The sequence below is a fragment of the Muntiacus reevesi genome, chromosome 4, assembly GCF_963930625.1.
Source record: "Muntiacus reevesi chromosome 4, mMunRee1.1, whole genome shotgun sequence".
Taxonomy (NCBI): Eukaryota; Metazoa; Chordata; class Mammalia; order Artiodactyla; family Cervidae; genus Muntiacus; species Muntiacus reevesi.
Genome location: NC_089252.1, coordinates 20,572,004 through 20,593,207, shown reverse-complemented (window position 1 = coordinate 20,593,207; position 21,204 = coordinate 20,572,004). Strand labels below are relative to the sequence as shown.

Here is a 21,204-nt window from a genome sequence, read left to right as displayed (position 1 = left end):
CTTTAGATTAATAGTAATCCCTGACTTTCTATGTATGATCATATTTCTATCAGTTCTCTGGTGGGTTCTAATAACAGTATTAAAGTGTCATGTATAGAATTGCTAAATTCATGTGTTCAGTGTTAAAAGTAGTTAATTTTCTGGAAGTCATATTACCAAATAATGTAGGAAATCGCATGGCTGGGACTACCAAACCTGCAGAGATTAGTCTAATGTCATAATGCTGAGCAGAGCGTTAAAATTGCATTATCAGGCATGAGAGAGAATTCTCTGGCCCTCCTATCTCAGTCCTAAGGGAAGAAGTTATTTTAGGTAGATGTGGTCTGGTGAGTTCATTTTGTTAATGCTGTCGATAGCTCCAGTTAGCACTTTTAGGGAGAGCTTATGAAAAGATCAGACTATAAAATCAGTGCTGCATTGAGAACACTGCAGGCTCTGGCGTGGAAAAGGAAGGAGACACCTGAAAAATTCCGTTTTAGACTCTGTGTTTAAACCAAAAACAAATGCCTCCTTTTATTATTTTTAAACAAAATGAAAATGGCTCTGCATTGTGAGTCAGTAATTTAGCTATTCTGGGCCGTGCACTGTGTCTGGTTAGTTATAGAATATCTGGCTAAACAATAATTCTATTTTTAGGAATTATATGTAAATGTTTTATTTGAATATACAGTCATATTTAAGTATCTTACACTTTTATAATGAAGGTACCTGGTCCTTTAAAATTTATAATCTAAAAGTTACTTGCCTACGTACTATAATTTTTATAGATGGGATTATGTAACCAGTTCTGTTTATTTTATGGGAAATTTGCCTAAAATTAGTCTCAGTTGCTAACCCTGAACTTTAGTAATACCTAGGCTAACCCCTAACTTTTAAATTTTTATCTTCCCCATTATGTAACCAGTTCTGTTTATTTATGGGAAATTTGCCTAAAATTAGTCTCAGTTGCTAATACTGAACTTTAGTAATACCTGGGCTAACCCCTAACTTTTAATATTTATCTTCCCCATAATTTTTAATAAGATATACTTTTATACAAGGTCAGCGTATCTGTTGACTTTCCTGGTTTCCTTTAAGGCCCTGCTGCTTAGTAAGTTTGTTGTGTGACAGGACCCTGCCTTTTTAACTGGTGTTAGAGCTGTAACTCTGTTGACATTTAAATCAGAGGGCGGGTATTGCTATTCACCATTAAAAAAACTAGGATATTTCCAAATGGAACGGATTAACTTTCCCCTCACTCCACCCTAAGCAATTGCCGTTTATAGTGGGAACTCATGGTGTTCTGTCGTAAATGCAAAAAGGCACAATCATAAGACAGACTGGGACCTCTGTAGTGGGTGAAGACACACTTGGTCTTCACCAGTGATTTGTAATGTTTTGAATGTTTTGTAAACTGCTATGTGCTGGGCAGTGAGCTACGTGCCAGTGATACACATTTCAACAGTACAAAATAGTTTCTCCCTTTGGGGAACTCCCAATCCAATAGGAGAGGAAGAATAATAGACAAATAGTGATATGATAGCTTCCCTGACAGCTCATTTGGTAACGAATCCACCTGCAGTGCAGAAGACCCCAGTTTGATTCCTGGGTCAGGAAGAGCCACTGGAGAAGGGATAGGCTGCCCACTCCAGTATTCTTGGTCTTCCCTAGAGGCTCAGCTGGTAAAGAATCCACCTGCAGTGCAGAAGACCCCAATTCAATCCGTGGGTTGGGAAGATCCCCTGGAGGAGGGAAAGGCTACCCACTCCAGTATTCTGGCCTGGAGAATCCCATGGACTGTATAGTCCCTGGAACTGCAAACGAGTCAGACACGGCTGAGCAACTTTCAGTGATATGCTAGATAGCACACTAGAGATGTGTGGGAGGAAGGAACACCGTGAGGCCTCTGAGAAGGTGCTGCAGGGAAGTAACACTCAGGCTAAAGATCAGGGTGCATGGGTGTTTATTAGGTTTGATGGGTGAAGGGAAGAATACATCCCAAGCAAAGGAGAAAAGCATGCATAAGATAAGCACATGAGCGAACAGAGTTGATGGATAGGAAAGCGTGAGGAGAGAGCACAGATGAAGCTGGGAGGTCAGCAAAGACCACATCGCAGAGGGCATTTTATAACATGCCGAGGGTTTTGCACTTCATTCTGCAGGCAAGGCATGCCATCGAAGTATTTTAAAGAAGGGAACAAGTAGCCTGATGGAATCCTGACTTTCAGAACAGAGTGGCCACTTGGCTGGTGTACTGAGAGAGAATGAGACATCTGAGACTGGTTGTGAGACTGCTGGGAAAGTTTGGAGACGTTCTTGGGGCCCACAATAAAATATATCGGAAGTTTGTAGATAGTGGGCTTTACACAGCAGGGAGAGTCACTGAATGTAGGTAATAGGGCAAATGAAACGTCTCCCATGACTCTCAGGTCTCCATCTTTGGGTAAATTGATACGAGGAGGGGCCTCAGAGGCAGAGTGGCTCCAGTGGGAAGGCAGAAGGACGAGTTGTGTTTGGAACATTTCATGTGGAGAGTGCTGGGGACCGGGGGCCGCGTTCTGCAGCAGTGAGTGGCTGGGGTGGAGCATGGGGGCGGTGCTGTGGGCTCCAGAGAGTGCGGGAGAGACAGGCAGAGTTGGAGAGGATCAGGGAGGGTCAGCAAGGGGAAAGAAGGCTTCTGGAAGTCCGATGCAGCAGAAAAGCCAGAGGAAGTGGGGTCATGGAAATCCAGGAGTGACGGATGTTCGTTCAGGGATTTCACCTGAGATGAAAAAGTGGTTGTGATACGTTTCCTAATGGGATTTCTCGTTACCCTAAAAAGTGCCATTTCAGTACCAGTGGACTTGATATTTACTGGTATGTAGCTTATCCTTTTAGGAAGCTTTGCCACACAGACTACAATAGTTAGAAGAAAGGAATGGAGCAAAAGTTGGTTTTCTGTGTACAGACATATTTTTTATGTATTCTGAAGAGGTTGAAAATATAAAAGAATGAAGTAATACTTGAAAGAACAAATTCTCAGCAGAGAAGACAGTGGGGTATCAAAACCATAAGAAAGATTTGTCCTTGAAGAGTATTCTAAGTTTAGTACGCTTCTGAAAACCATTAGTGACATGAGCATCAGAGAAAAGGAGTAGCTTTAATGCAAAGTACAGAAGTACAGAGTAAAGGAGATATGGTCTGAGAGTGCAGTGTGGAGCCATGAGAGACAACAGCACCTCCTGAAAAAAGGAGAATGAAGGTGGGTGAGGGTTGTCAGCTTAGTGGGCCTTGTGAGAGTCGGGTTTCAGTCTGGTGGATGGGACCTCTGTGTTGAGGAAACTTGATATTTACTATGTGGAAATAGCAAGATGGTGTGGATGACTGAGAAAGAGGTCAGCAGCGGCAGGATGAGAGAAGGCTGAGCAGTACGATGCCAGGAGATGAGTTAATAGCTGAAGGGAGAGACTTAATGAGAGGCCAGTGATTCCAGATGGGGCCCTAGAGCATCGATTTTTCAAACTGTGTTTCAAGGGATTGAAGGGAAGTAGTGAGGAAATGACTAAGGGAAGGGGGACAATGGCTGCCAAGCAAGAACAGTTTGAAAAATCTGCTCTGACGGGACATTTCAGTGCAGTGGGCACTAGGAGGTCCCAAGTAGTGTAGGAACCCTAAGGTTACTGCTCTCAATATACGGCTGCTGAGAAATTGTGCTTATGAAGAGATCTTTCACTAAAGTAGTTGGGAGAGGGTTGACAGGCAATGGCATCAAGGATGTAGACCTTCTTAGTGGGATTAGCAGCTACAGTCAGTGACCTGGAAGAATATAAGTCTCTTCTGTTAGAACACATAATGTCTCCAGGATCTTCATTCTCTGAGGCGTTTGAAAAACCAAATTAACAACAAGCAGATATGACACTCTAGAGCAGTTGTCTCAGTATTGTAAGGACCTCCTTTCTGAACTGCTTTGAATAGCTTTACAGCTCCAATTTGGTGAAATTTACCAAATTCTGTTCTTTATACTGTTGTGTGCAGTTAAGCAGAATGGATTCATTATCCCCATGATAATGCTCATCAGATTATCCTAGGGTCTTATATGTACTTGCTACTCACCTACATCAGGTACCAGCAGGCCTGTCTGGTGATTACACAGGGTTGATTTTATTCTGTTTTGTTTTATATTCTTGAGCAGTTCTCTCTCATGGTTTTATATTTACTTGTATTTTATACACCAGACTCTCTGAGAATAGGAAAATTCTTCTTTTGCTAGAGAATTAGATAAAATTGCCCTTGGAAAAATAAAATTAGTACAAGTTATGTCTTACGAGTATTTTTGCAATTCCTCTGCCTTGTTGGAATTAACTCATTCAGTTTATGGATTTGGATGTTGCATAGAACATTCAGTATTTTTACAGATACACTTTCAAGTAGGAGTTAATCCTTTGTGCCAGCTCGGTACATGATTTTCAGATTACTAAAATATTATTCAAAGTTTTTACATGCTTATGCTAGAATTACTTCAGTTGTCAAACATTAGGAAGACTTTGAGAACATATTTTATAGAAGAAACTTTAGATAATTAAAAACTTAAAAATATTGTTAGTAAAGGCTTTCAGAAACTATTAACAGACTTTTAGTGTATTTAGAGTTTTATTTGTACACATTACAAATGAATATAAAATTGGAATAAGGGTTAAAACAGGTATTGAGGTAGCAGAGAGTTATCAGTGAATTTTGTTATATGCAATAATATTTTGATGTTAAAAAATTAGGTAATTTGCTTTGTTTATATAACACTTATTATTTTATATAACACTAAGAAAGCAGAAACATTTCAATTATCATTGTAAGCCAAGTCCCAATTTCAGAGATATTAAAATATAGGAAAAATATTTTGGAGTAAGTGAAATATAGTGCCTAAAAACAAGAAAAATTATAATCGCCTAAGAAAATTGCTTGGGAGAAATGCTTTTAGCTTTTTATCTTCCCAAATGGAAATCATCTAACTTTGAAAAAGTGAAAGTGTTAGTCAGTCAGTCATGTCAGACTTTTTGTGACCCCATGAACTGTAGCCCACCAGACTCCTCTGTCCTTGGAATTCTCCAGGTAAGAATACTGGAGTGGGCAGCCATTCCCTTCTCCAGGGGATCTTCCTGACCCACGGGTCTTATCTGGGTCTCCTGCACTGCAGACAGATTCTTTATGACTGAGCCACCAGGGTTTATTCTACTTCCATGAGAAAATACAAATTGTAGAAATTTGTAAGATGTGTTAAAGCTAAGGTATGTCATGTGGTTTGTATATGTAAATCTCATTTGGCAGCAGTCAGAGTGAACTTGTAGTTTTTTTGATAATTAAATTTTCTAAGAAATGAAACTTCTCTACTTTGTCATGTAGATGAAGTTTAGCTAAAGTATACAATAAAATGTTAGTATTGTGTTTTCACATAATACTTCAGAACAAGACTTAGTTACCCCCTTAGTTACCCCCTTGTCAAAGCTGATTTGATTCTTAGAAATGAAATTTTATGCCAAAGAAAGTATTTTTTCAGTTCAGGAAAATGATAATATCCAAACCCATTTCCATTGCTTTCAAACAAGTTTCTCTGATCTCTTTTTAAATTTACATGAAAGACAGGTAAGTAGAAAACAAGGAAAGTTAATACTTACTATCTTTTTCGTTAGCTGCTTTTTGCAAGTATGCTGGTCTACGGGGTCGCACGGAGTCGCACGGACACGACTGAAGTGACTTAGCAGCAGCAGCAGCAGCAATAAAAGTATTCATTAACTAGTTGCATTTTATCCTGGCATCTTTGCCAAAGAAAATTAGTTTACTGGTCCCTCTTTAATCCTTTGGGATATTATAATTTCTAAATTCAGGTATTGTGGTGGGTTCTGTAAGCAGTAGTCACAAGACTTTTGATTTATGGTCATTTTAAACGTGGCTCTGAAAACTCACATGTATCAGTAGGTTAAAGTATGTAATGTGGGTATTACACTAGATATTCAGGTTATTAATAAGTACCAGCTGATCAAATTTGTAAAGTATTGTAGCCAGGAAGATTTTGTATGTTGTACAGTTTTGCCCAATTCTTTAAGACTTCCAGGCTGGAGTTCACTATGATGGGGCAGGATTTTAGTTTTCTGGTTATACAGTCTCTTAGGCTATAAACAATGAAGTTTATACTTACTAGTCGTACTAGTTCTTACTGTAATTTCTTGAGTGCTCCTTCATACTCCCCCAATCCTCATGGAAAATTTGAAACATAAACAAAATTAGAGAAAACAGAAAATTGATCCCCCATATACCCATCATTTGGAGAAGGGGAAGGCTACCCACTCCAGTACTCTGGCCTGGAGACTTCCATGGACCGTATCACCCATGGGGTCGCAAAGAGTCAGACATGACTGGGCAACTTCCACATACCCATCATGTCTTCAGCAGCTGTCAGTGCAAAGCTAGTCTTGTGGCATAGACACATGGTACCTCTTTCTTTTTGTCCTCCCCACCCTGCTTTGTGGTTGTTGTTGAAGAAGAAGAAACTGTTTTCTTTTCTCCAGTTTTCCACAGTCAGGGTTTGCATTCTGTTAATGTTTTCTTTTTTTTTTTTTAAATCATGTCCTCCGTCACCAGTAGTGTTTCCTGTGAATTGATAAGTGGGTCCAGGGACTTGATTACATTCAGAATCTACTCCATCTCACCTTGCCTCAGGCAAAAATATGTTATAGATGGTGTTCTGTATAACTGAATATAATACTCAATTAAAAATTTAAAAACTGAGCAGTGTGAGAATGTTTCCATTTTAACTTTTCTTTAAAGCATCATCTTATACTAAAATAGGGCTCAGGTAACAGAAGGATATTTATAACCAGGGCCACTAGATGTCTCCCACCTACTATTTGTCTGTGCCATGCACAAAAGGTAAGTGTGACTTCCAGAACTCCAGTGCTTTGTACTGACCCCTGAGTGTCCCAATCCCCAAGTCTGCTCATTGCTCTTTATTTTCAGAGACAGGTAAGTAGAAACTGACTGTGAGAGTTTAATAATTTATGGTTTTTTAAGTTTTAAAAGTTTATATGAGCATTATGTTTCTGTACTTATAGTTTTTATTATACTTATTGAAAATTTTTGTCACTGAGAATTTTTTTTTAAATTCTTATATTTAAAGAACTTACTTGGCAAACATTAGATAGGATTTGTTTTTTTAAATTGTATTACAGAGAGTTTCCAATGATTTTTCAAGTTATTTCCTAATATTTTAACTTCCTTCCTGAAATCAGTTTCTAAGCTTCTGAGAATGGGGAAAATTATTATACACCATTTTTTCCTTGATAGTTCTTTAAAACAGATTTTATGTTCTGTTTATGTTTTATGTTGAAGGCATAGTGAGTAATATTCTGCAGTTCTGGTATGGATAGGTTGCTTTGTACCTGCTCTGGACAGTCGTCTTGTAGGCCAGCTTTGCCGACAAGCGCTGTTCTTAGTCGGGCAAAGCCTGTCTGAAGAGAACTCCTGGTTTGTCTACTACCGTGATGTCTTCAGACATTTTCATCCAGAGACTTTGGGGGGATACCTTAAAAACACACTGCCGGAGAATAAAACTTTGCGCTTAAAAAACAAGTAATGTATAAACAGATAGTTTCATCCCATTCTTACCCTCACTTCATTCTCTATCCGTCCCTTTTAGGTGGGAAGTTTAACAGAATTTTTTCAAATTTAATATATTCTAGGACATATTATATTCTAGAACATAAACATAAAACAACGTTTTTCTTGGAACACTTTTTAATATCTCAAAAGTATATAACTAGGAACAAGATTTGGGATTTGCTGGTCAGAAATATTCTTCTTTTTACTAATACAGCCAGTCCTCCGTATCTGTGGATTATACGGAGGGGTGATTGTGCCACATACCTTTTTATATAAAGGATTTGCACATCTGCGGATTTTGGTATCCACAGGGCGGGGTGACAGGTGTCTTGGAACTAGGCCCTCATGGATACTGAGAAACAACTCTATGTTAAGAGACAACATTACTTCTGATTAGAATTACATTTCTTGATGTTCCACCTTGCATAATGCTTATTATAATGTCTACTATTGTTAATTCTAGGATTTCATTGTGATTTATTTTGAATAACACTTGTACTCATGTATTAATTTAGCATATAGTTATAAAATGCCTGTTAAACACTGCTAAACTCCACAGAAGGTACATGAATAAACAAAAAACTCCAGCTAATAAATCATAATCTAGCTAGGTGGGGTGTCATAGGCATGTTTAGCAATTATAATTAGGGAGAGCTGTTGATTAGAGGGACTTTGCTTCTGGCTCAGTGATAGAGAATCTGCCTGCCAATGCAGGAGATGCAGTTTTGATCCCTGGGTCGGGACAATCCCCTGGAGAAGGGAATGGCAACCCACTCCAGTATTCTTGCCTGGGAAATCTCATGGACAGAGGAGCCTGGCGGGCTACAGTTCATGGGGTCAGAAAGAGTCGGACACGACTGAGCATCTAAACAACAACAACAATTGGTTAGAGACATAGAGCCCTGGATGAAATGACGTGGTCAAAAGTAGCAAGCCGGCACTTGAGAGAGATACAGAAAAGCTGCAGGAGAGAAGCCATCGTAGCTGGGCCTTGAAGGACTAGTGTGGGTTTGGTGTTGCGCAGGTAGAGGTGGGAGGTGCCAAGGGAGGAGGCCAGTGTGGGCAGAGGCACCCACGCAGGTAGGCCTGCGGCACAGAGAGGAGAGCTGGAGGCGCTGCTTGCGGGAGGGTGAGCATCTGGGGGCTGGGAAGCGGAGAGCCCAGCGGGTGGTATGTTTGGGAACTTAAATTTCCTGTTAAAGAGATTAGACTCCCAGAGACCATGGGAATAGCACAATGAAGACTGTGCTTTAGAGAAGTTACTGTGGCCACGGTATTCGAGATGGGAGTGCCAGGGCCATGCAGTGATTCAAGGGAGTGGTGCATGGTGAGAAGGTCTGGAGTCAGGGCACAGTGTGGAAGCAAGGGACAGGGCAGCCCCTAGGCTGTGTCCCAGATTGGTAGAGGGTGGGCTCAGAGGTGGCTCTGGTTGTTGAGGACATAGTTTAAACATAAAGGTTATTCAATAGAAACATGAATTAATTGCTATAAAATTAATGTTAGTTAAATTTCCTCCTTATTCTTAGTTCTAGAGCCAGTACAAAAGCCTCATGAAGGTCCTGGAGAAATGGGGAAACCAGTCGTCATTCCTAAAGAGGATCAAGAAAAGATGAAAGAGATGTTTAAAATCAATCAGTTCAATTTAATGGCAAGTGAGATGATTGCACTCAACAGATCTCTACCAGATGTTAGGTTAGAAGGGTAAGTACCTAGTGTGGTCCTGATATGTTCTGAATTCTCAGTAAATTGCACTTTAGTGTTGACTATTCTTGAAATGAATGTTACATCGCCGAGTTACTTCTGACCACCACCCTCCACTTAAGAAATAACTAAATGCTGGTAAAATAATATCTTAAGTTCTAGAGATCATTGGAACCATGTGTTTTAGGCTTTGAAAGATAATTGTTTATCTTGATGCATTTAGTAGGGATTTTAAACCTCATTATTACCAAAGCACTTATATAATCAATTTTATAAAGGATCATTTTAAGTTGTGTGTATCTTAAAACAGTGAAGTATACAGTCATAAGCATACAAATTAGTGAATTGCTACATACATGTTATCCTGTCTAATCATTGTCCAAATCAAATTATAGAACATTTTCATCACCTCTAAAAGTTCTCTTATGTTCCTTTCCAATCAGTACTCCCAACCCCAGGGGCAGCCATTGTTTTGATCTTAAACATAGATTAGTTTTGTCTTTCTTTGAGCTTTTTATAGATGCATCTATACTGTTTATAGTCTGGTGTCTCTGAGATCCATGTTGTTGCATATACCAGAAACTTGTTTTCCATTGCAGTGTGGTGGTTGTTATATGAATATACCATAACTTACACACTGATAGATATTTGGGGTGTTTCCACTTTTTCATTATTATGAATAAAGGCTATGGTGATATTTCTGTGAATGTTTTAGGAAGACCTAGGTTCTCATTTCTATTTGGTGTATATATTGGGGAAAGGAATAGGGTATACACTTACATAGCTTTAGCACATTCTTCTAAGATGGTTGTACGAACTGACAGTCCCGCCAGCACCTAATGTCCAGCTGTGCCATGTGATACAGGTGTCCGGACTAGAGGACAACAGGCGCTGTTAAGAGCAAGGGAGCTGTCCAGAGAAAGGTGGACAAAGTGAACATTCTAGCTGTGAGACACCCTTAACCACCTTTCCTTCTGTGGTAATGCTTCAGTAATGCCAGCAGCTGAGCTTTGTCCCACCAGGCAAGAGATTGGAGGATCTTTTTCAAAAGAATTGGACTAGCCCTAGAGAAAAGGAAAACAACTGCAGACACTGACATCAGAGACGCTCCAATTTAATGACGGTAGCCTGATCACTCCAATGAAGAAAACTCATAGTCAGAAAGCCTCACATACTGAGAGCTTACAGTCAGTTTCTTGGTGTTCTGTTTTTAATGTTAGGTAACCAAGAAATACTAGACATCACAGAAAACTCTCAAACATGGAAAGTGTAGTTCAGAACTTTAAGCAAGGGAGGAAGCAAAGACTGTCTATTCAGTTAGAATTCCATCACCACCTAGCTTTGTTCGTAGTAATACTTCCTAAGGCCCACTTGACTTCACACTCCAGGATGTCTGGCTGTAGGTGAGTCTCTACACCATCGTGATTATCAGGACCGTTAAGTCCTTTTTTGTACAATTCTGTGTATTCTTGCCAGCTCTTCTTGATCTTTTCTGCCTCTGTTAGGCCCTATTCCTGACCTTTATTTTGCCCATTTTTGCGTGAAATGTTCTCTTGGTATCTCTGATTTTCTTGAAGAGATGTATAGTCTTTCCCATTTTATTGTTTTCCTTTATTTCTTTGTATTGTTCGCTTAAGAAGGCTGTCTTACTTCTCCTTGCTATTCTTTGGGATTCTGCATTCAGTTGGGTATATCCATTAAGTATTTCCTTTGCTTTTCACTTCTCTTCTTTTCTCAGTTGTTGGAAAGGCCTCCTCAGACAGGAGGCTTTCTTGAATTTTGCTTTCTTCTGTTTCTTTTTCCTGGGGGATGATTTTGGTCACCACCTTTTGTACGGTGTTTCAAACCTCCATCCATAGTTCCTCAGGCACTCCTGTGTATCAGATCTAATCCCTTGCATCTATTTGTCACTTCCACTGTATAATCATAAGAGATTTGATTTAGGTCATACCTGAATGGCCTAGTGGTTTTCCCTACTTTTCTTCCATTGAAGTTTGAATTTTGCAATAAGGAGCTTATGATCTGAGCTGCAGTCAGCTCCAGGTCTTGTTTTTGCTGACTGTATAGAGCTTCTCCATCATTGGCTGCAAAGAATATAGTCATTCTGATTTCAGTATTGACCATCTGGTGATGTCCATGTGTAGAGTCGTCTCTAGTGTTACCAGGAGAGGGTGTTTGCTATGACCAGTAAATTCTCTTGGCACAACTCTGTTAGTCTTTGCCCTTCTTCATTTGTACTCCAAACTTCTTTGTTTCTTCAGGTATCTCTTGACTTTCTACTTTTGCATTTCAGTCCTCTATAATGAAAAGGACATCTCTTTTTGCTGTTAGTTCTAGGAAGTCTTGTAGTTGTTCATAGAACTGTTCGACTTCAGCTTTTTTGGCATTAGTGGTTGAGGTATAGACTTGGATTACTGTGATGTTGAATGGTTTACCTTGCAAATGAACCAAGATCATTCTCTTGGTTTTTAGATTGCACCCAGGTACTGCATTTTGAACTCCTGTTGACTATGAGGGCTACTCCCATTTCTTCTAAGGAATTGTTGCCCACAGTAGTAGATATAATGGTCCTCTGAATTAAATTTCCCATTCCCATCCATTTTAGTTTACTGATTCTTAAATGTCAGTGTTCACTCTTGCCATCTCCTGTTTGAGCACATCCAATTTACCTGATTCATGGGCCTAACATTTCAAGTTCCTGTGCAGTATTGTTCTTTACAGCATCAGACTTTACTTTCACCACCAGATACAAAGTGCATTATTTGCACTTTGGCTCAGCCTCTTCTCTCTTTCTGGAGCTATTTCTCTGCTCTTCCCCAGTAGAGTATTGGACACCTACTGACCTACAGGGATGGTGCCCATCTTCCAGTTTCATATCTTTTTACCTTTTTTTCATCCTGTTGATGGTGTTCTCAAGGCAGGAATACTGAAGTGTTTTGTCATTCTCTTCTCCAGTGGACCATGTTTTGTCTCCTGCAGAGGCATGAACCAACAGTGGCCTGCCTTCTGGTCAGGGGTACTGGCAGCAGCAGTCCTGGGAGGCATGGCATGTTGACATAAGTCCTCTTGCCATTAGTGCTATCACAGAGCCTCTATCTCTGTCATGGAGACTGCAGACTCCCAGGACTGGTCCACCTCAGGCCAAACTACTGGGAGGGAGCACAGCCCCATCCATCAGCAGAAAATTGTATTGAAGATTTACTGAGCATGACCCTGCCCACCAGAGCAAGGTGCATTTTCCCAACAGCCAGTCCCTCCCATCAAGACGCTTGCACAAGCCTCTTATCCTCATGCATCAGAGAGCAGACAGAAAAGCAAGAACTGCAATCCTGTGGCCTCCAGAATGAAAACCACAATCACAGGAAACTAACCAAAATGATCACATGGATTACAGCCTTGAGTAACTCAATGAAACTGTGAGCCATGTTGTGTAGGGCCACCCAAGACAGTTGGGTCATGGTGGAGAGTTCTGACAAAACATGGTCCACTGAAGAAGGCAATGGAAAACTAGTAATAATTACATAGAAAAGCATCACAAGAAAAAAAAAAAAAAAAACTCATTAATTCCAGGGAGTTGATATTGTGAAAATGACTATACTACCAAATGCAGTCTACACATTCAGTGTGATCCCTATCAAATTACCAATGGCATTTTTCACAGAACTGGAACAAAAATTTTGCAATTCATAATTTGAAACACAGAAGACCCCAAATAGCCAACGCAATCTTGAGAAAGAATGTAGCTGGAGAAGTCAACCTTCCTGACTTCAGACTATACCACAAAGCTACAGTCATCAAGACAGTATGGCACTGGCACAAAAATAGAAATACAGACCAGTGGAACAAGATAGCCCAGAGATAAACCTGCATGCCTATGGGTACCATATTTTTGGAGGCAAGGGGTCAAGGATATTAGACCAAAGGAGGCAGGAATATTACAGTGGGACAAAGATCGCCTCTTCAGTAAGTTGTGCTGGGAAAACTGGGCAGCTACATGTAAAAGAATGAAATTAGAGAACTTCCTAACACCATACACAAAGATAAACTCAAAATGGATTAAAGACCTAAATGTAAGACCAGAAACTGTAAAACTCTTAGAGGAAAACAGAACACTCTGTGATATAAATCACAGCAGGATCCTCTATGACCCACCTCATAGAGTAATGGGAATAAAAACAAAAATAAACTAGCGGACTCTAATTAAATTTAAAAGCTTTTGCACAGCAGAGCAAACTATAACAAGGTGAAAAGACAACCTTCAGAATGGGAGAAAATAATAGCAAATGAAACAACTGACAAAGGATTAATTTCCAAAATATACAAGCTGCTCAGACAAGTCAATACCAGAAAAACAACCCAATCAAAAAGTGGGAAAAAGACCTAAATAAACATTTCTCCAAAGAAGACATACAGATGGCTAACAAACACATGAAAACATACTCCAGGGAACATTTTTTTAAAAATTGCTCACAGAATGCAGTCATGGTTTATCATTACATGGCATGGGTTTGAATAAAGTCAGAATAAGGAAACCATTGAATACTGTGCCTATACTAAGGGGCTGGAGAGTATCTGTTCATCTAGCAAACTGGTTAAGTGGACATCAATCAAAAGAAGCTTCATTATAAACTTAGATTTTCACAAACTGTACTTTCTGAATAATTTAATGGCTATTGAAGCAAGCTAGGTTTCTCAGGGAAGTCTCAGATTCAGTAATGTTTAAAAGAACCTTAACTATTACTGTTTATAGGAGAGTTGTTTTTGCACTTTAATAATTCCCCTAAATACATCACTGCTATCAATACATTTTATTAAGTGTTTTCTAGAAGTCTTTCATGTGGTTCTTGAAGATACTTTTATTAATGAGTAGTTTTTAATTGTATTATAAGCACTAGTTTTTGCAGAGTGAACAACTTTATGATAGGGAGATCAGTGTTTAAATGATGTGATACTTATGCTTGTACACCAAATTTGGGGCTTCATGAGAACTCTCAGACTTGAAAAACTCTTGCTTTGTGCTGGATTGCTAGTCCAGCTGCTAAAACAGTCTTTCTGCAACCATTGGGTCTCTGTGGGACTAGGCTGCTTCCAGGTGGAAGTGGCACAAAATCACTACTACTACTGAAGAGCCTTTTTCTCCCACCCTTAAACCTTCTTATTCCATCTGTGTGCTTTTATTCTTTGTTTAAAAACATTCTGAAAAGCTTTTTATTATGGAAATTTTCAAATATATACAAAATAGAGATAATAATGTGAACTCTAATGTATTCATCACCTTGCTTCGATAATTCCTGAAAGTTCTATTGTGTAGCCTCATTTATACCCTCTAAGATGTCCTGCAACAATCTCCATCTCCTGGTATTTACTCTCTGGATGTCTCTTTCTATATTGTGCCAGGGTTGGTCTGTATGACCGGCAGATAACAGTACAGGTGATGAAGTGTCATCTTCCAGTGTCCTGTCTTTCTGCCTTTTCATACTGTTCATGGAATTCTTGTGGCAAGAATATTGGATTGTGTTGCCATTTCCTCCTCCAGTGGACCACATTTTGTTAGAAGTATTCACTATGACCCATCCGTCTTGGGTGGCCCTGCATGGTATGGCTCATAACTTCACTGAGTTATGCAAGCCCCTTTGCCACAAAAAAGCTGTGATCCATGAAGGACAGGTTATAAAATACACTGTGGTTTCCAGCTTGGTCTTTTATTCTCACTTGGATCATTGACTGGGGTCAGCCAGCTGACATGACAGGAGTGGCGCTTTGGAGAAGCCCACATGGCTTGTGGATTTGGGGGATCAATCAGGTGAGTGAGATGAGAAGCAGATTCCCCAGTCCCAGAGGGAGACATACCGTTTGTAAATATTACAGTATTTATCTCTGAAAGATAGGACTCCTAGAATCAGGGAAAAAGAGAAATCATGGTACCATTTTTCATACCTCAAAATATATTAATAGTGATTCCTTGGTAACCTGAAATACCCAGTTAGTGTTTACATTTCCTAGTTATGTCATATATTTCCCTTTTTAAATAGTGTTTGTTTCAGGATTGCAACTGGTAGGTATCTCTCTCAAGTCTTTCTCAGTCTGTAGGTTACCTCTTCTTTTTTACCCTCATGGTTTATTATTTGAAAACCAGGTAAAGTGTCTTATGGCCTTCCCTTGTTGGCTCAGCTGGTAAAGAATCAGCCTGTAATGCAGAAGACCTGGGTTCGATCCCTGGGTTGGGAAGATCCCCTAGAGAAGGGACAGGCTACCCATGCCAGTATTCTGGCTTAGAGAAATTCCACAGACTGTATAGTCCATAGAATCGCAAAGAGTTGGACACGACTGAGTGACTCACTCACTTTCACAGTGTCTTATGTCCTTCCTGAGCCTGCATTTTGCTAACTGCATCACTGATAGCATTGATTGTTCCTCTCCTCCTTGTAGATCGGTAAGTTAAAGGTGTTTTGTACCAATATCCTTGAAGTCAAATGAGTTGTGGCTTATTAGACAGGTCTATTATATGTCCCATTGGGCTTCCCAGGTGGCTCAGTGGTAAAGAATCCTCCTGGCAATGCAGGAGACTTGGGAGATGCCAGTTCAGTCCCTGGGTTGGGAAGATCCCCTGGAGTAGGAAGTGTCAGCCCACTCCAGTATTGTTGCCTGGAGAATTCCATGAACAGAGGAGCCTGGAGGGCTGTAGTCCAAAGGGTCTTAAAGAGTCAGAAGCTACTAAGCATGCAAATGGTATGTCCCATCAGTCTGTGTTCTCTCACTGAAACTGCTATTAGCGAGGCTTTGGACTACTTGCATTGATTCTCTTAGTCCCTTTTATTTTTATCTTTTCTCATCTTTCTGTTTACTTCCAGGGAGAACTCTTAGGCTGTCTTTCAGCTATTCTTTTGAATTTCTTTTATTTGTTAAATTTTTAATTACTAAGTGCTTGCCATTGTTTTCTGACTTCTTAAAAATATAGACATAAAACCCTGCAATTTACTTTTTTATTCATGGAAATATTTGTGAGATGTTTAGTATAACAATAGCCTTTTCTTCTTTCTAGTTTTTATTTTTATTTTTTATTTTTTATTAACATCTAATTACTATTTAGGATTTCCTTTATTTTTTTTTTTATTCTTTCTAGTTTTTAAAGTAATTTTAATTTGGTTTAAAAAAAATTATCAGTCCCATGTGGCAAGCTGCTGGTAAGTGCCTCAGAGAGATTGCTGTAGCCCAGAACAATTGAATCAGGCTTGAATCCAGGGCTTCTGACTTCTTAGTCCCTTCTTTCTCGACCTAATTACTGAAAGTTACTTTTTTTCCCCTCATTTTGTTAACTGTTCCTTCTAAGTTTAGATAAAATTCTGGAAACACATCAAAATCTACAGAATTCTGTTTTCTCATTTCAGATAAGGTTCTTTTAGATGATTTTGATGAATTTCTGAAAATTGCTCAGCTTACAATTTTTAAGACCTACAGTTTTGTATTCTTTCAGGTGTTTCCAGTGACTTTGTTATAATTCTGTAAATAGTAGTTCCAAGGCTGATGTATATTTTGTTTCAGTTAAGTAAAATTTTGTAAACAGTATTGTAATATAATTACTATTCTTTGTTGTTGTTTTGACTGTGCTGAGTCTTCATTGCAGAGTGGGCTTCTCTGGTTGGGGTGTGTGAGCTCTAGAGCATGCGGGCTTAGTTGCCCCTCGGTATGTGGGATCGGGACTGAACCTGCATCCCCTACTTTGGGAGGCATATTCTTAACCACTGGGCTACCAGTTACCCAAATCTTACTCTTTGTATCTGTATCCTCTTAGAATGTGATTTTCTACCTGCTTCATGAAATGTAAATTTTTTTGTTTTACAAGTCTAGTGAGTTCCCTGATTTTTTATCTGTTGCCCTAAGACAAACATGATATAGTTTAAAAAAAAAAAAATGTTTTAAAATACTTGAAGTTTTTTTCTTTTGCATTTTCCATTTTTACTGGTGGTCTCCTAATCTTTTTGAATGAAATGGTCTAAAAATTCAGAAAGTTGTAGGAGATAACAAAGCTTTGTACCAACTACTAACTTTATTGAATCTCAATAAGTTGCCATATTCTCTTCATATTTTGTTTTTAGCAGTAAAACTTTACAGCTACATTTGAAACCATTTGTGTATCCCTCCCCAGTTATATTCCATTCTTCCCTAACTATAGGTCTGATTTTTTGCATTTATCACTGCTGCATGTCTTTCTGTCTACCTACCTACCTAAATAATATATAGTATAGTTTCATAGTTTTAACAAATGCTAGTACAGCATATGTACATATTCCTCTACAACTTTAAAACTGTTTTTGTTTAAGCATTGATTTTGAAATTTGGCCATGTCATTACATGTAATTCTAGGTTATTCATTTTAAGTGCTTTGTAGAAGTCCATTGTGTGAATTTGCATCATAGTTTACTGATTGTGCTTTAACTTAAGGGTTTATATTTTAAAGTTACAAAGTATCTATAAATATCCTTTTTTAGCCAACATGTTGTTACATCTCTTGTACAGATGTAAAAGTTTTCTCTGGAACAGTGCTTTCCGAATGTGGATTTTGGGACTTCGCTGGTGGTCCAGTGATTAAGACTCAGAGCTTCCAATGTAGGGGGTACAAGTTCAATCCCTGGGTGGGGAGCTGTGATCCCACATACTGTGTGGTACAGCTGAAAAATAAAGCAAATTAAATTAAAAAACCTAAATTGCAGGTCATGACCCTTCAGCTGTTAATGGATATGAGGTCAATTTAGAAAACCTTAGGCCTTAAGTTTGTTTTCTTTTTTTTTTAAGTTTGTTTTTTTTTAAAATGGTATTTCATACACAATGTGAGTACCTGTTAGCATTTTAATTAGTGAAATAGAAGATAATCAGAGTATGTTTCATGTAATAAGTTTGTTTTTCATTAATCATTGTTTCAGAATATATGTTCTGGATTACTGTAAAATGTATTTGTTACCATGGATTATGGTCAGTTTCACAGAGATATGAAATAATTGTGCTGAGAGGAATGCACTTTAAATTTCATAGGATTTTTTAAAAATTGCTCCCACTGTGGTTTCACCAGTTTATGTTTTCCAGCTGCAGTGGATGAGATATTCATGCAGAGTATAAGAGTGGCAGGAGTAAGATTAATAGAGGCATGGTCAAGGTGAAGAACTCAAATTCTGATTGTATGTTTAAGACAGAGGCTGTCAGTGCTGACAGATAGGGTGTGGAGCAAAAGAAAAAAACAGACGTGATGAGCTATCTGTATTATAGTGATAGTTTACATATAGTGATAATTTCTTGCCAAGATGGAAAGAAGAGGAGAGTAGAAATATGGGAATAGAAATCAATAATTGTTAGCACATATTTATAAGATCCTGGCATTCAGGGGAGAGGTTGCAGCTGGAGTCACTAAAGGAACAAGAGAATATAAAGACAGTACTGGTTGAGATATTCGGCTATTATCCACCAGGAGTGGATGAGGTGAAAAAGAGGGTTCCAGCCGTCAAAGATTGAGAAAAGAAGGAAGATCTAGCAAGAGGCTGAGGAGAGGTGAAATAATGTCTCAAGGAGGAGCTGGCCAACTATGTTAAATGTACTGAGAGGTGAAGTAAGGTGAGACGTCTAAATTGACCAGTGGATTTCAGTGTGTGGAGGTTACTGGACAGAATTGTACCTTTGGAGTAATAGGAGTGAAATCATGATTTAATAGAATGGGGAAACTTTCCATTTCTATATGGCTGGTGGTCTGGACCAACTCTCTAGTTGAGAACATATAGAGAGTTGGGAAAAAATACATAAAAAATCATCTGCTTGAAAATGTCTAGAGGTTAGAAGTCAGAGATTAGAAGGTAGTGAATAATTATAGAGCCAAAATCTGAGAGAAGATAGAAACCCAAAGAAATGAGCTTAGAGTTTGGAGGCTACCTTTACCTAGAGGCATCTACTGTATCGAAGATATATTCTGAAAAACTAAAGAGTGCTTTTGAGAGGAAAGAAAAGATAACAGGAGCAAGAGGGACTTGGGAGGTGCTCATGATGTTCCTATTTCTTCATCTGAGTCATGATTACATGAGCATTTGTTGTGTGATAACTCATTCGCTCTAAATTTATGTTGTTGTTTTTTTTACACTCTGTTATTCTTCACATAAAATCAACATGAGAAAAGAGTGGGAGAAGCTCAGTGGGAGGGGAAGCAGTGGAGACAGCGAGGACAGCAGCCCTTTTGAGGTGTAGCAGTTGGAAAAAGAGAATTGGAGCAATAAGCTGGGGGGATCATGCAATCAAGGGCATATAGCACAACATGTCTCTATATTGATAGAAATGATCCCATTGAGAGAAGTTTGGGAGAGTTATGGTAAGAGCACTGAACTTGAGTAGATGAGAAGGAATATAATTGGTTTCAGACAGAAACAGGGATAATTCAGACTTTGCCTGTATAACAGGGAAGAGGCTCAATGTTTATGATCACAGAAACCTACAGGATGGTCAGTGTGTTGATGAGGGTATGGAAATCCTCATCTGATGGCATTTTCAGTGAAATTAGAAACAGAGGTTACACCTGTGTGTGAGGAGAGTGGGAAAGGTATTGGGACTCTGTGGAGATGAGCAGTTTGAAGGGGTTAACTAGGAACTGTAGTGGGAATACTGGCTAGTGCCAGGAGCCTACTTAAGGTTTGTGTTTGTGATCTGAAAATGAGACCAGTCACCATGCTCATATGTTTTCTGTATTAATTCAGCAGCCCCAGTGCAGGTGCAAAATCAGCAGAAAGTTGGATTTAGCGAGGATTGGGATAATGCCAAGCTAGTGAAATAGAATAGGGAGAGATACAAGGTGATGATTATAATAAAGGGAAAACATGAGGAGGGTAACAGCGAGTGAAAGGATGGAAGGGTCTGGATTGGAGATCCCAATGAAGGACGATAAAGATCTGGGATTATTGGAGTAACTGAGTTGGAATAAGCCTGGATGTCAGGGGAGGGGAGGAGGGCTGGGAGGTGGAAGAGCAATGGTGACCAGAGATTGGGATGCTTAAAATGGAGAGTATCAGTAATGATGTGATCTAAGGGAATAGTATGAAAGTAAGTGGGTGAGATATGGTGCAGGAGAGCAAAGCAGAGCACAGATCTGAGAGGCCAACTATTGAAAAATCGACTTCGTGGAAACTCGAATGACCAAGAGTATGATGACAAGACTAGTGACAGAGTTGGTCGGGAACGTGACAGATGACTGAACAAGGGTGGGTTGGCAGTTTCTGGTAGCAGTGTCTTTAAAGGACCTGAAACTTCTTCAGGAGGAGGGAGAAACATACTCTTGATACAGTAGTGAGGAACAAGGGAGATATTTACCCCCCACCTCCAGACTCAGTGGTACAGCGAAGTTGATAAAGGCCAGCCTTCTTTTGAAAGAACACTCAGGAAATAGTATTCTTGGGGGATATTTTAATTAGTGTAGGATATGGCAGGAATATTCAGTGAAGAGATTGTGAATATAAGGAATTTTGCTAATGACAGTAACCATGAATTCCAGAGAACACAGTGGAAAGGCTTACAGATTATGATCTTTAGTTAGCCAGATCACAATTAGAATTTGGGTAATTCATGAAGAACTGGAAAGCTTGGTTTTTTTGTTTTGTTCACAGCATTATCTTAGGTACCTCATGATTTTAAAACATTTTTACTAGATCTGTAATTATGTATCTATTCTCATTTTTAATATTGTTTTTCTCTTTTTTCCTTAGGCAGTCTTGTTAATGGTTTGAAATTTTTAAGTTTTATAAGAGGAGTAGTTTTTCCTTTTGGCTTATCCAGTTTTAAAAAATTTGTTCTTTAACTGTCTTTTCTTCTGTTTTGTGTTTTATCTGTTTTTTCACTTTCTTAATTAAATGCTTAACCTGTTAATTTAAA

General features: G+C 39.0%; 1 protein-coding gene across 5 annotated transcripts in view; it reads left to right on the top strand.

The window, feature by feature from the left end:
• The window catches only part of GALNT1 (polypeptide N-acetylgalactosaminyltransferase 1), a 115,897-nt gene that overhangs the window by 51,454 nt on the left and 43,239 nt on the right, over positions 1-21,204 (top strand). For all 5 annotated transcript variants that reach the window (XM_065932361.1, XM_065932363.1, XM_065932359.1 and 2 more), the window contains one exon: positions 9,135-9,309. In XM_065932361.1, coding sequence (XP_065788433.1) covers positions 9,135-9,309 — 175 coding nt within the window. The remainder of the gene's footprint in view (positions 1-9,134; positions 9,310-21,204) is intronic.